This window comes from Nelumbo lutea, chromosome 2, assembly GCF_056320005.1.
Source record: "Nelumbo lutea isolate HS-2025 chromosome 2, American lotus-T2T, whole genome shotgun sequence".
NCBI classification, from domain to species: domain Eukaryota; kingdom Viridiplantae; phylum Streptophyta; class Magnoliopsida; order Proteales; family Nelumbonaceae; genus Nelumbo; species Nelumbo lutea.
Window position 1 is genome coordinate 27,970,022 of NC_142685.1, and position 15,321 is coordinate 27,985,342.

Sequence of the window (15,321 nt, forward strand, 5' to 3'; positions counted from 1 at the left end):
TGATTCTAACATCCGAATTTGATCCAATTATATAAATACATTATCTGAATCCAAAATAACCGAATCAGATGTTAGATTAAGCCTTAGTTTTTTGGGTATCATTGACCGGCCTACTAAAAATGACAAGCTATATGGCATGTTGAGAATTTGTGACACATGGTGAAATATACGCCATATGACAAAAGTTGCGACACAACAAATGCCATGTGATAAAATATATGACATGAAAAAATATACCATGTGACAAAATATATGTTATAAGGAAAAAATTGTGATACATGACAATATATATGCAATGTAAAAATTTCTGTCGCATGGCAAAATATATGCCAAGTTTGATTAAACATTTTTATATTATGAATTTCAATAAATAACAAGTTTCTGCTGTCATAACCTGAGAACAATATTCACTAAACTGCAAAAGTACACGATAAAAACACAAAACATGCCTCATACTTTTATATCCGAACACAACCTTAGTTTATATGAATTTTACGTGACAATAAAGCCAAGATTATATGAATTAACGTGCCACATGTAGAGAAAGATTCAGTATTGAAAGTGGAAAGCTGAAAAGATTTTTAAATTTGTAAAAAAAGAAAACGAAAGACAAAACAATATTTACTAATAGTATTTAATGAGTAGTTATCAAGTAAATTATAAGGTCCTCAAGGGTTGAAGCTGAAGTTGGATTGATTATATTTATACTCTTATATATTATTATATAATTATGTTATCCAGTGAAATACAAAACAATTTTTCACGAGAGAGATGAATGAATCAGTTCAGCCTATTTCAGCAGTTATCAAAACGACTCCATTGCTCAAATACTTGATGCATTAATTTCAAATTTAAAATCTTGTCACTGTTGTCAGCATTCTGCGTTGAACTCCTACCTCAGTATTATTATTAGAGCCACCTCAATCATTCCCATGTTGCTCACAAAGCGTCTAGAAATCAGTTGACCCTCAAAATCTAGCTGCACATCCAGCTTGTCCCATCCTGGCAATGCATCGGTGGTGCATATCTATCAACCTGAGAGAAGTGACATTAGAAAACCAAGTCAACATATAGTGAGACTCCCGTTCCCAATGGGCCAACTCAACACCCCACAGGAAGCTAGAATCTAGAAGTGGATTAACCGATTAATAATAGATTGACTTGACCCATTGCCAGCCAAATGTCAATCCATGAACGCTGTCAAGACAGGATTTTACAACAAAAAGAGATCGGATTTCCTCCTCACAAAAGTGGTCATCACAGGAGATTCTTCATTTGTAAAATTAGAGGAGATTGCTATTGAGTATTGACAATTGTGGATTTCAACTTTCCATCCTAGATAAAATGCAAAGGATTATAACCTTGGGGGAAAAAAAAGGAAGAAAAACAATAATTAGTTATGTCAGAGGAGCTAGCCTCTTCAAAATTGAGGATCACCAGTTCACAACTGGAAAGAATCATTAAGGTTCCAAAATAATAAGAAGAGAAGATTATCCGAATAGTACAAAGAACAGGTAAAAACTATAATTGATACATTACAATACCGACCAACAGGGCCCCCATGTAAAAACCAACCACATCTCTTCTTTATAATAGGTTCAAGCCTCCCTTTCTCCTGTGTCTCTATTTCCCTCCCTTGTCCACACACAAAGTTGTACACCACTAACACATAATCGAATAGAAAGAGAACTTTCAAAAAAAAAAAAAAACAAGAATGAAACTGTCAACCAGTTTCAAAGTGCATCATTTTAAGTGATACATAAATGGGAGCAAAATCAGTGAGGTGTGTAGTAGTATCCTCCTTGTCCCATCGTACCATTCACCGGCGGCATCCCATACTGTGGCATCCCGTATGGCATCGCAGCAGGTGGACCTTGAGTGTAGAAGCCGGTCCCGTTGATCTTGGCCAAACTCACTTGGCCTTGCATTCCATCCCTGGCATACTGCTGCCACATATGCTGCTCCTGAACCAGCAAGTTCTGTTTCTTCTCAATGTCTGCCATCTGAACATAGGCTGGAGGAGGGATACTGACCGATGCAGCAAATGGGTCATGCCCAACTGTCTGGACAGTTCCATCTGGGGCAGGAAGTGCCAGCACTGGTGTTGCACTCTTGCCTGGCACTGGCAATGCCACACTGCTTGCACTCCCTTCGGTCAACTGTGCTGTGTTTGTATGCTGCCTCACTGCCCCCTGATCATACATGCCGTTCAGTAGCAATGGATCGAATCCACCTGCCAATGTGGCTTTCTGCTTTGATAGGTTGCTCGCTGTCTCTACCAGGGCTAGTTCCCAGTCGGCCTTTCCGGGCTCAGCAGCGGGTGTGTGCCATGCTGAGGTTACTTCAGGCTCCCCAGGCGCAGTGCCATTAGATGGGAATGCTTCCCATGATCCATTGGTGTTTACAGTAGCCGGTCCAGAAAACAGAGCCAGGGCCAACCTGTTTGATTGATCTTCAGCAGAAACCCCATTATCTCTTAAATCCACCAAGTCCTCTGTTACCTGCTGTGGCTGCGGTTTGGGTTCTGGCTCAGGTGGGGGTGGAGGAGTATAATTTTCTGGCGGAGGGAGAGCCTTTATCTCGTTCATATCCTGTGCTGGTTCCTCCTCTTGAGGGGTCTCCTCACGGGGCCTATCAGGGCTCTTCGGCCTCCTTGCCCTATCCCTCATAAACTCCTCCAGTGTCTCCAAAAGCTTGTCGGTAATCCTCTGCACCTCAGGATACTCTGATGACCTTGCCACGCCTATGTCCTTACACCAATTATAGAACGCCACAAGCTCATCGATCTGCTTGGCGGCACTAGCATATGCTTCAAAAGACTTCACGCAATCAGGGTATTCCATGTCAAAGAATCGATCTAGCAACACAGCCAATATCTCGCAAATATCCGCATAATGCTTGAAACTTTCCTTGACTACAGGGTAGAGAGCAACGAGCACCATTCTACTGTTCTTGGCCGTGCCGGTGGGCCGACATGCCAAGAACCGATCGAGAAGACGTTGCAGCTGATTCATCTTGCCCAAAACCCTTTCCGGCTTCATATCCCTAAGAGGCGTCACCGGCTTCCTCTCCTCCCGTCCCTGTGACTCGTTCAAATCCCCATTAGACCTCGACCGCCGGGGCGGTCCACCATAGTTTCCATAACCGGGTTCATCTCTGAATTCTCCGTATTCATACTCATAAGAACGCGGTGGTGGCCTCCACCGGTCGTCTCTGTCCCCATACCTATCATCCCTTCCGTGGCCACTGCCACCGCCAACGCCTCGCTGTTTCCTATCGTACACCAGATACTCAAGTTGCTGATCTAGATACAAAGCGTAAGTCCGAACAAAGGCAGAATGATCCCACGAATTCGAATGAGCCTCATCGCGAAAATCGGACATATTGAGGAGACGAGTCCCTTTGCGAGTCGCGTAAAGGATCTCCTGTTGAAAATCCGGATTTCCCTCATTCAACAACCGATGAACAAGCATCAATGCCTTGAGAGCCACGATCCAGTCCCGTGTCTTCCCCAGACGCCTCGACACGGTAGCAACACAGGCATTGACGTACCCTCTGGAATAAGAAGTCAGAGTCAAGATCTCCCTGATATACTTCTCGTCGGCCGGATCATCGTCGTGACTCGTCGCCTTAACAATCGCCACCTCCAAGTCCGGCGCCGTATTACTGGCGACCTTCGCCAATCCGATACTCGTCTGATCCTTAACGGCTCCGATCGCCTTTCTGATGCTTGGCGCCATATCCACCACCCCTACCACCTATCAACCGAGAGCGATTACTTATCCACTTCTTTCCTACTCAACTTTTTAAGATCTAAAACGGAAACCTTCGCAGATTATCAATTGGGAACCAATCCACCACTCCGCTTTATTTATTTAAACACTTTGAATGAAAAAAAAAAAAAGAAACAGAAGTACACAAAATGGAAACAAGTCGTTTCGGCTTCTCTCGATCTACGCCGAGGAGGCTCCGATCTATCAATAGAAACAAATACCAACTGATCTGAGTTGATTGACTGACCTCAAAGCAGCGAGAACGAGGAGACCGAAGACGACCACAAGATTGAATCAGAACTGGATCAAATCGACAACGAAGACAGAAGCAGCAGATTGGATTCCACTTCACTAGATCCGGCTATTACGGCAGCTACAGGGGCGTAATCCCGTCAGTGATCGATCACTGAGCGGCGCGTTTGGCATTGATGGTGCTCCGAGTTCTCCACCGCCGGCTTTAGCTACGTGTATAGATGAGAGAGAGAGGATGGAGCCAGTGAGCCACCAAACATTACAAAACTGGGTTTAAGTAGGAAGCTTGAAATCCGGTGGAGGTAGTTAGATCTGGGCCGTGCATCAAGATCCCGGAGCATTCCGAAATCCGAACCAAGTTTGCTTTAGCGAAAGTATCGGGTGGGTGTCGGAAATCGAGTTTTACACTTTTAACCTTTACTCTAAATTGAAAATTTGAAAACTACTTCGAGTCTTCGACTCACCGAGTCACCGACTTTAGTTTACTTTTGAAGGGAGAAACTAGTGGTTAGGAGGTATGCTACAATAAGGGCGTCCTCATCATATAAGAAATAAGGATCCATCACAACAAAAGATCTAACGGTGATTAACCTGTTACTAGAATTTCAGAAATAACTCCCTTCTCGTTTGAGATCTAAGAGTCCACATCAGAGGATCATCGTATACACTGAGTCGTACACAGCTGCATTAAGAGTTGGGATTATTGTCTGCCATTGGATCTGCGTTGTTTTGACTTTGACTATGTGATACGGATGCTACGGTCAGTTGTTTGATTATGATTTTCGTAAAAGTAGAAATGATGGCTTAGGTTGAGCTTGACTTCTGGAGTGGGGCACATTAAGAGGTGGGTCCCGTTCCTTTAAATGGTGATTTTATTATTAGTAGCCAAACCCTACAGAACCTGACCCATTGACATAACTAGCTCGAATTCGAGAAAAATGTCAAATAAAATTGAATTAAGAAGTTATTAATATATAAAAGTTTTTAAAATGTAGCAAATTTTATGTATGTAGTTTTTTACTTTTTTAGAGAGGAAATTGTGCATATTTATAATTAAAAATGAAAATTTTATATTACAAAATAATTTTTAAGAATAAATCAATAAAACATCCCGATATTTATTTCCCTGATTTTATGAAAAATTACATTTTTTTGAGTAAAGAGAATGTATGCATAGAGTGGAGAAAGTGTAGAGAAAGTATGCCTTGTTCAGTAACAGTTGAAGCTTGGGCAATCTATGAAAGTGGATTACTAAGCATTAAAAAGGTAATGGACAAATGGGTGGGAGTCAATTGAAGCATCTAATGTTAGTGAGTGATAATGGGAGAAATTCTTTGCACGAGTTGTAAAAAATCAAGGAGATTAATTGTTACGTAGAATAAAACCAAGGCCGACACTGCTCGCTTCACCTTTTTCTCCCTCCTACGTTTTGTTTTGTAGTAGGTTCTCCCTCCAGATCTTACTTAACGATTTCTCTCTGTTCGCCACAGTTATTCTTTCCTTCCTAATTTCTCTTTTCTGTGACATGGTCTAAATGGCAGATGACACTACTCTTCAAGACCTCTCTCGACTCCTTCCGTCATCTTCCGCACTCCTGTTCGGGCAAACGATCGATGATGGCATCTCCCCCGTGGATGATTGACAAAGAAGTTTGGTCTGTAAGGTATTTACTGACCGGCATATACTTGCTTTCGCCGATGAATCGTTATTGATACGATTTCCAACTTCTTTTGAGCGAGATCGTGTCTTTGAGAAAGGTCCCTGCCTATTTGACAATGACCTTGTAGTCATTCAAAAAGTAATTCCCCATAAACCTCCAGAGTCTTATACCTTCTGTCAGGCTGATTTCTTTGTTCATCTTATTGGTATGCCGGTGGATTATCTCAACATCAACGCTGCTAAGTGCTATGCATATTGGATCTGCATCTACGGCAACAGAGTCTACGGTGGCAAGCCTGATATTGCCACCGCGTAACCAATGAAGATTATGTCTTGGAAATTGGAATTGCCAGGGATCGAGGGGGGAGTCCCCTGACAATTCGTCAATCTTATCAGACTCCTCACAGATGAGAAGCCTCAATTAGCTTTTATCATGGAATCCAAATGTGACTGGCGAAAGTACAATTGAATTTTACATCAATTCAGAAATTATCACTATCATATAGTTCCTTCTGAAGGTTTGAGTGGTGGTTTATGGCTTATGTGGAATTCAAATGTCAACATTCCTATCACTTTTTCTTCCTCTCATTTACTAGTGCTTGATGTTTATAATTTCCCTTCATTTTCATTGGAGTGTGTTCTTTGTTTATGGGCATCAGGATAGAAGACAGAGAGCAGAAGTTTGGTCGACCATTCAAAGGCTAGGACTGGGACAGAGTAATGCTTTTCCTTGGGTGATTCTTGGTGTGACTTCAATGTAATCATCAGTTCGGTGGCAGACAAAGGAGGAGGTAGGCCAGTTTCAGTTAGAGACGACACTGCCGACTTTCTTACATTAATTCACGAGTGTCAGCTCCAAGATATCGAATTTCAAGGTCCACACTTCACTTGGTCTAACAGAAGACAGCCTCACGCTCTTATTTCTGAAAGGTTATATCGAGTGTTAGTAACAGATGTATGGATTCAATTTTTCGTCTCTGCTTGGGTTAAACACCTCCCAGCTGCAGCTGGATCAGATCATAGCCCCATCATTTTACATACCTTGGGAAGGAGATACAGATGAAACACACCTCTTCACTTTGAAGCCTATTGGACATAGTTAGACGGTTTCAGATCACAAGTCTCTACGTTGCGGAATTCTAGTTCTCAATGTTTTATTGACAAATGTGACTTCACAAAACTGAATATGCAGCAATGGGCCTCTACAAATCATGGTCAATTGAAGAAACACCGGGAGCTTCTCCTATCAAAAATTGCACACCTCCAATCTTCTGCGAGAATAGAGGATAACTTACAACTTACAATAAGAACGTCCTCTACTTAGGAGTTGGATTACATTCTTGAAGTAGAAAATACCTACCTATTGGCATGAAAGAGCACGGTGTAACTGGTTGCATGTCGGCGACAGAAATCAACAGGAAGCGTAAAAATAGCATTTATTGGCTCAAAGATTCAGATGGCAATTGGTCTTCTGATCCCTTGACGATTAAAACTGCTATTCGAGATTATTTTCTTGATCTTTTTGCCTCTTCATATCCTGTTTGTACAGACATTCCTGATCAAGAATTTGCTCCTTGTGATGTTACCCTAGACAATAATAACTTCCTGTGCTGTTCCTACAACTGGGGAAGTCAAAGCGGCTCTATTTGCAATTGGACCGATCGACCAAAGCCCCTGGGCCGGATGGTATCTCGACCAAAGCCCCTCAGGATATTAATTCCATTAATGGGACTAACATAGTTCTCATACCAAATAAAGACTTTAGGAATGGCAATGAGCAGGGTATCCCTGCAAATTGCCCAACCCATTCCCCTATCCCTGATTTTAAACCCGTCCCAAATTCGTTTAACTTTTCTTTTCAAATTTTCAAACTCATCCCGTTTTAAACCCATTCCACTCGTTAAATCTCTTGACCAAATGTTTTCTACTAAAAAGCTTCTTAATGCTTATAGTGTGACTTAAACCCAATTCAATTAATGGCCGTACAAAATCTCTTATGTTATTTAATAAAATAAAATAAATTTTATTAATTTTTGTATTCATTAAAACAATCAATCAATCAATCTATATATATATATATATATATATATATATATATTTTAAAAAAAAATAATATTTAAAATTAGTATTTTATAACTAAATAAAATAAATAATCTATCAAATCCAAATTTATATCAAATGATGGTTTTAATTCCAAAAAATTTATATAAATAAAATATTAATAAGAGAATAATTATCTTGGTACTTAAAGTTGATAAGTTTGTGCATGATATATAATATAATAGGTTCATATTTATGCATGCAGGTATTAGATACCCTAAAGGTCAAAACTTAAACCCATCCCAATCCCTATAGGATTCTGATAAATGGATCCTACTAGGTCAAAACGTCGCTCTGTTTGATTTGAGGAAAAGGGATAAAAAAAGAGAAATATTCCTAAATGATACATTTTCCCATATTTGATTGTTAGTATACTGTGGTATGGGATGAGAAAAGAGTGAGAAATAGGATGCCAAAAATAAGTAAATGGGAAATGATGCGACCCCAGTGAAAAAGGAAAAACGTGTGATGCGCTTGAGAAAAGTTATCGGGCTTTGTTAGGCCTGAACTCGAGAGTCTCCTTCTTCCTTCAGAAAAGCATTCCAACGGTTGTATCTCTAGTGACTTCTTTGGTGATTTCAAGCAAAGGTAAGACCAGATGTACACTCCTCTTGCTTTGGCGAGCCATTTCCTCTATTTTCTTGTATATTTTGGTGGATAAGAATGTCTTAACCATTGTTGCGCCAGTCTCTGCAATAACTAGCCCCATTTCATCTTTTTCACTATTTTCGGCAAGGAGAAGATCCATTCTCCTTGTGTAGGCGAGATTTGGTAGGATAGAATGTTTTAGCAAGCAAAGGAGAAGCTCCATTTCATCTTCTTCACTACTTGCGCCAATCTTTGTTTTAGCCTTCTCATTTTATGAGATTTGTTAGGACATGCACAAGGGTAAAATGAGATTTGTTAGGGACATGGTTTTTCTCTGAGATTCACATTATAGTGCTGTGACGAAGGTTTTTTTTTTTGTTTCTTTGTTATTCTAAAGTGATGCTATTTGTTAGGTATAGGGGTTTTCTTTGAGATTCACATTACAGTGCTGTGATGAAGGTTTTTATTTTGTTTTTTTTTTTTGTTATTCTAAAGTGATGCTATTTGTTAGGTACAGGGGTTTTCTCTGAGACTTGTTTTGTTTTTGTTTTTTTTTTTTTTTTGTTATTCAATCATCAGATCACTGCTGGTTTGATCGATTTACAGTGGTGTGCATTTTTTTTCCATTGTGACTTCCAACAAGACTGCCTATTCTTTTGGTTCGATTTTAGAACCCTTCTCTACCATGATCAAAGAAGACGATGGAGCTATTACCAAAAAAATAGAAGAGGGAATCGATTGGTTCTTCTGAAGTGTTGACTTATTCCTTATTTTACTGTAGATTTATCTGAGGTTAGAAGAGGGAACCGAATGGGTAGATTTATTTGGGGTTAGAAGTGATTCTATTTGAAGCTTTGGTCCACATGATCAAAGAAGATGATTGGGTAGATTTATCTGGTAACCGATTGGGTATATTTATCTATGTATATGTTTTTTATTTTTGGTCAGAATATAACCCCTATTTTTAATTTTTGTCACACCTAGAATCTGAGTATCTAACTAAGATTGCAGTTCTCTCTCGGTAGTTCTCTATGCAGGCCCAATAGGGTTAGAAGACTCCCTTACAGCTGAAATTTCTGTTGTTATGGTCTAAAGCTAGCTAAAATCTTAATTTAAGGGAGCTGGAGGTCGAAGGTGACTCTATGTTGGTGACTCTAAAGCTAGCTAAACATCTAACTAAGATTTATCTACAATGATGACTGGTTGAGGATGGGACCGGCTCATTGGGTGCTAGTAGTTGTATCTCTTAAAAATGCCATCTTTTCTGAATTAATAAAATTCCTTTAAAAAAAGGATCCACTCTGGGGCTATGGAGTAATTCCGGGTTAAAAAAAGGAAGAAAAGACTCTTTAAACTATTGTGACACTTTAAGATCACAATCCCATTCCTAAGAAATTAGCACATCAGAATGTAACTATTAAAAAAACTCAAATTGACAAAAGAAAAGAAAAAAAAAACAATCAGATCACCCAAAATTAAAAAAAAAAAAAAAAACCCTTGGTGCTGGATATATAGAGAAACTTATTGTTTCTTTCCTTGCTTCCATGTCTGCATTAGTTTTTTTGTACTTAGAGAGAACATAGTTTGAACTTTCATGGGGATGGATCCCTAAACTGAATGGTGTTTTTCATGATTTTTATTTAATATCTGATCTTGAATTCCTGCCAAATAGTAATCACTTATTGGTGCAAGTGAGTGAATGTAAAAATAATTATTGATTGGGAAGTGTATTAAATATTCACCATAAACAGTAAATTGATCTGAAAGTTCATTTACTTGATTAACTTGCATAAACTTATTGTTTATTGGTATTCCCCATCTAATAAGCTTCCACTTGGAAGTTGGAAAATTCCCAGGCCAGTAAGGAGACAGAATCGAAAACTAATCACGTGTTATATACTTATATTGTAAAATAGCTTCCTACATTTTACTATATATGATCCATTATTCTTTTATCAGTTACCATAAACTCACTGTCATTCTTTGTTTGGTGTTCCATTATTCTTTTATTAATTACCATATGCAGCAAAGTAGTTTCCTGCATTTACTCTATATGATCCAAGCTTGAATTAGGGGACTTATAAGCCCTAATATTTCAAGTCTATAGAGAGAAAATTACACTTCATTTGTTGCCACTCAAGACTCTTCAATGACTTAAAAAGTAGAGGAAGGCCACTCGGGCCCTAGTTGGCATTGTTCCGCGGGAGTATTCCTCGCATAGAGAAAGCAAACAACTAGAATTTTGTTGTTTATGCTTTGACTAAATTTTGTAGGAGATTAAATTAACAAAATTTGGTAAAATTTTCAGTCATTTTAGTTTATTGGATTATAGGATAATGAAGGCTAAATGCAACTAGAAAAAAGAAATAAGCTTCATCTTTGCATCATCTTCTCTTCTCTATCTACTATTAATTTTTCTTATACTTTGTGATTTTCCAACTTAGATGGAAAGGGGAAGGCATCTCATACTAGCATCTATTGTCGGTGCTACAATTTCTTCGGTATATGTTGTATTGTCAGTCTTAGAAGAATACCTAAATTATATAGACAGATAGCCCTCTACTAACCGAGATGTACAAAGGGCTGATTTATTGGATCAACTTTACAAGAGAAGAGAGATTGATTGTTATAATCAATTAAGAATGGGGTGCAAAATACTTTGAGAGACCGATAGAGTAAATGATACAGTGAGGAGTACTGTAGAAGAACAAGTTGCTAGGTTTCTCCATATACTTGCACACAATGTCAAGAACCGTACAAAATGAGTTTTCATTTTGGCCGACCAAGTGAGACAGTAAGTCAACAATTCAATGGAGTCTTAGATGCAATCTTAAGTTTAGAGGATACATACTTAATACAGCCAACTAGAACAGAGGTACCTCTAGAAATTAGATACAAGTCCGATCTCTGGCCTTATTTCAAGGTAATCACTACTTCCTCTTGAATACTTTTTATTTATGCTTATAATTCATGGTGAAACAATAATACCTAAAGTGGTGAAACTGGTAACTAGCATGACTGTGCAGGAGCAATTGACGGTTCACATCTCCTTGTAAAAGTCCCAAATACAGAGGTTGCTAGGTCTAAAGGTTGTAAGTCATACCCTAGCCAAAACATCTTAGCTGCATGCTCATTCAATCTACGATTTACATATGTCTTGTCGGGATGGGAAGGTGTGGCATCAGATTCTAAGGTGTTAAGTTCTACCCTCACAAGAGAGCATAGACTTCATGTGCCATAAGGTACAATATAAAAAATCACAAATAAGGCAAACATGCATTTAATTTTGCTAGTTTACCACTATATTAATTTCATGTTTTTTGTAGTTAGATAAATACTACCTAGCTGATGCGGGTTTCCCACTAAAATGGGCTTCCTCACACCATATAGGAACACTCGATATCATTCGAAAGAATAGGGGACACACGCACCAGAAAATGTAAAGGAACTATTCAATCTTCATCATTCTTCTACGAGAAATGTAATTGAAAGGATTTTTGGAGTGCTCAAGAAATGTTTTCCCATCCTTGTCTCTGAACAACATTATCCTTTTAAGACACAAGTTGCAATTGTGAGTGTATGTTGTATCTTGCACGATCATGTCATGGGTGTTGAACCACGTGATTACATCATGAGGCAATTTGAACGAGAGGACCACACATTAGAAAGCGAAAGAGTAGATGATGATGATGAGTGTGATGATGATCAAGAAGCACCACAAATCTCTATGCCTTCTCAACGTGCAAGTAGAAATGCAGAGTCTAGAGATGGAGCTCTTCTACGTGAAACCATTGCAAATATGATGTGGAATGACTACCACTTGGCTCGGCCAGGCAATAGACATGGATGAATTAATTGTTTTTCATATATGTGTTTAGAAGTATTTTTTGTATATTGGTAGGGGTGAACATTCGGTTTATCCGATTAAAAACCGAGTTGAATAAACTGAAATTTTAAAAACCGAATTAAAAAAATAAAAACCAAAACTGAAATAACCAAAACCAAACTTTTCGGTTAAAACCAAATTTTAATAATATATACTCTATTATATATATTATATATTATATATTACATATAATAATAAAAGTTCGGTTAATTCAGTTAACCAAAATTCTAATTCCAAAAACTAAAATCCGAAATAATCAAACTGATTTAACCAAAAACCAAAAAAACCAAAACCTAATTTTTGGTTCGGTTATTCGGTTTTAATCGAATAATGCTCACCTCTAGGTATTGGTGAACTTTTCTTTCCTCTGAACTCTAAATGTTGAGAATATTGTTTTGAATTTTGAATTTTGAATTCTGAAATATGTCAAATATCCAATTTAACCCCATATAAGAGAATTTTTATTTATCTATATAATTCAATAATGAAACAATATTAAAAATTATTATAATATATATTACATAATATTAATTATTAATAATTATTAATAACAATTAATTAATGACTAATTCATTAATTATTAATAATTAATTGTTTTTATGATGAATTAATATTTATTATTAATAATTAATATTTATTACTAACAATTAATTAACTATTATTATTGATAATTGATTAATTAATAATAATTAATTATGAATTATTATTAATATTAATTAATTAGTTAAATATTATTACTAATTAACAATTATTAGTAATTAATACTTTATATTAATAATTAATAATTAATTCAATAATTATCAATCACTAATTATTAATTAATCAATAATTATTTATTTTTATGAATATATAATGCATATTTTTAATTAATCAATTATTAATTTTTGTTTTATTAGTGACTCTCATTCCATAGTTTTTGTTTTACTAGTAAGTGTGCACGTGCTTTGCACGTGGCAATTTTAGATGATGATAATGATAGTTGTAATATATCCAAAAATTTTTATAAATTTTATATATATTATTTTTTGTTTTTATATTTTATATTTTTTATTATTAATTAGATAGAGATTGCAAAATCTAAATCTGGTTACATAAATACTTCATACAAATATGTGATAATCAGATCGATTTGTAAAGTTTCAAGTATCTTTGACGAGCCAACTACTTGGCTTTTTTTTTTTTTGTAGAGTTTTCTCCTTTTTAGTATATCTTTGTTCTTTTGTTCATTTATAAAAAATTGTAAGATTTAAATAGAGGAAATCGAATGATGTGAAAAGGTAGTAGTTCAATTTACAATTTAAATCTTACAATTGAATAGGAACTAAATTCAAAAATGAGCAGTTTTTCATATTTTTAATAGTAGTATAAATATAGAATTATAGATGTGTTCAAATTTTTCTACTTTTTTTTTGTATTTTTGTGTGTAAAATAATTCTAATATATCACACTTACTTTTTATCTAATAGGATTTATATGTGATATTATACATGTGCCTAAATGATTTTTTTTTGCAAAATTTATGTATTTTTATATTTTATCATTTATTTATGATATTAAAAGTTAACACATTTAACACAAAAGTTGAACTATTTATTATTAATTTTTATATTTCATTTTTGGTTAGATCTAAATTATGTATTTCATTTTCATTATCAATAAAAATAATTATTGTTTATTACACTTGTTTTTTTTAATTTAATTAATAAAAATATCATAAGTGTGTCTAATTTTATCTACATTTTTTGTAATTTTCTATATTTACTTTTATTTTAATTATTTATTACCAAACTATGGCGTCATAGGTTGATCAATTTGATTCGGATGGTTGAATTGCTTAGCTACCACTTGGATAAAAAATGATTTTATTTTTTAGTTAGTTTTAAAATATATTGTATTATATTGTTACAAATATTGACATGTATCTAATCAATAACATTTATTAGTGTAAAATAGCTTCAAACTATATGATTTAATACCTTAAGTATTTAACTTAATGAGAAGGGATTAAATGAGGTGGAAAGTAATAATTGAATTTACACTTGCAACCCTTACAATTATAGATGAATTAAATACACAGATATAGGCATTTTAGTGGACATTAAATCTGACGTTAAGTCTAATAAAATGACTTTTATACCCTTTCTCAAACAAATAAGTAGAAGGTGATTTTAGTCCAAAAAAGTTTCATATTGCATCCACACTTTTATATATAGTATAGATTATTACTTATTTCATGATTTTAGATTTTCAACAAAAGATCTATTATAATTCATAGATGGTTCTAATCATTTGAAGCATTCAATAAAAACAACAAAAATGCAAATAGTAATGGAAAATATAATTAGTTTTTCGTCATAAAAGTTTTTAGCTTAGTCTATTAGTCAACAATTAAGAGAATTTGAGACGTTATGATATTTTATCGTGAGAGAGATGGGTGCAAATGGATCGGATCTTGATCCGATCCGATCCTATGAAGATCCGATCCGATCCTATTTGGTCAACTTCATATCACCCTTGTTTCGATCTTCGGATTAGATAATATGATCCGATCAAAAATCGGATTGGATTTGGATCACCCCTATCTGATCTCGATATATATTATATATTTATAAATATAAATATATACAATACATATATATGCTATTTATTTATTTTGTAAATATATTTTTATAAATTTGTTATATTATTTATTTTTTATAAAAAACATGTATATATATGATGAAAATAATTAAAAAATACTTGTATTTTTGGCTTTTACTTTATTTAAATTTATTTTTCTTTTAATAATTTATTGATTTTTAAAGAAAATAAGTTGAATCAGATCAAATCTGAAGATCCAACTTATCGTTAGGATTTGAATTCAAATTGAATCCTATCAAGTCTAATTGATTAGATTCAACATGAATAGTGTCGTATCAAATTCAAATATACCCTGATTCAAATTCGATATGATCTGTTTGCATCCTAAATGAGAGATATGCCAGGTTGGGCCTAACCCCACCTTTAATTAACTTTCGGGTTGGGTTAGGGTTGGGCTTTGATTGACCTTAACCTATGTCAGCC

General features: G+C 35.5%; 1 protein-coding gene and 1 long non-coding RNA gene across 3 annotated transcripts; one reads left to right on the forward strand and one right to left on the reverse strand.

The window, feature by feature from the left end:
* Positions 1-1,426: 1,426 nt before the first annotated feature.
* LOC148869438 (putative clathrin assembly protein At4g32285) lies at positions 1,427-4,431 on the reverse strand. 2 transcript variants are annotated; one of them, XM_088968485.1, is made up of 2 exons: positions 4,021-4,431; positions 1,427-3,758 (listed from the first exon to the last, which is right to left on the reverse strand). In XM_088968485.1, exon 2 carries the CDS (start codon positions 3,738-3,740, stop codon positions 1,776-1,778), a length of 1,965 nt encoding a protein of 654 aa, XP_088824611.1. In that variant the 5' UTR covers positions 3,741-3,758; positions 4,021-4,431; the 3' UTR covers positions 1,427-1,775. The 2 variants fall into 2 exon arrangements, with proteins under 2 accessions (XP_088824611.1, XP_088824612.1); XM_088968486.1 differs by having other exon boundaries at positions 1,427-3,813; positions 4,021-4,348.
* A 1,055-nt stretch (positions 4,432-5,486) lies between these two features.
* On the forward strand, positions 5,487-7,257 carry LOC148869439 (uncharacterized). Its single transcript, XR_016108132.1, has 2 exons — positions 5,487-6,202; positions 6,344-7,257. It is a non-coding gene; the product is annotated as an uncharacterized LOC148869439 (long non-coding RNA).
* The last annotated feature ends 8,064 nt before the right edge of the window (positions 7,258-15,321 follow it).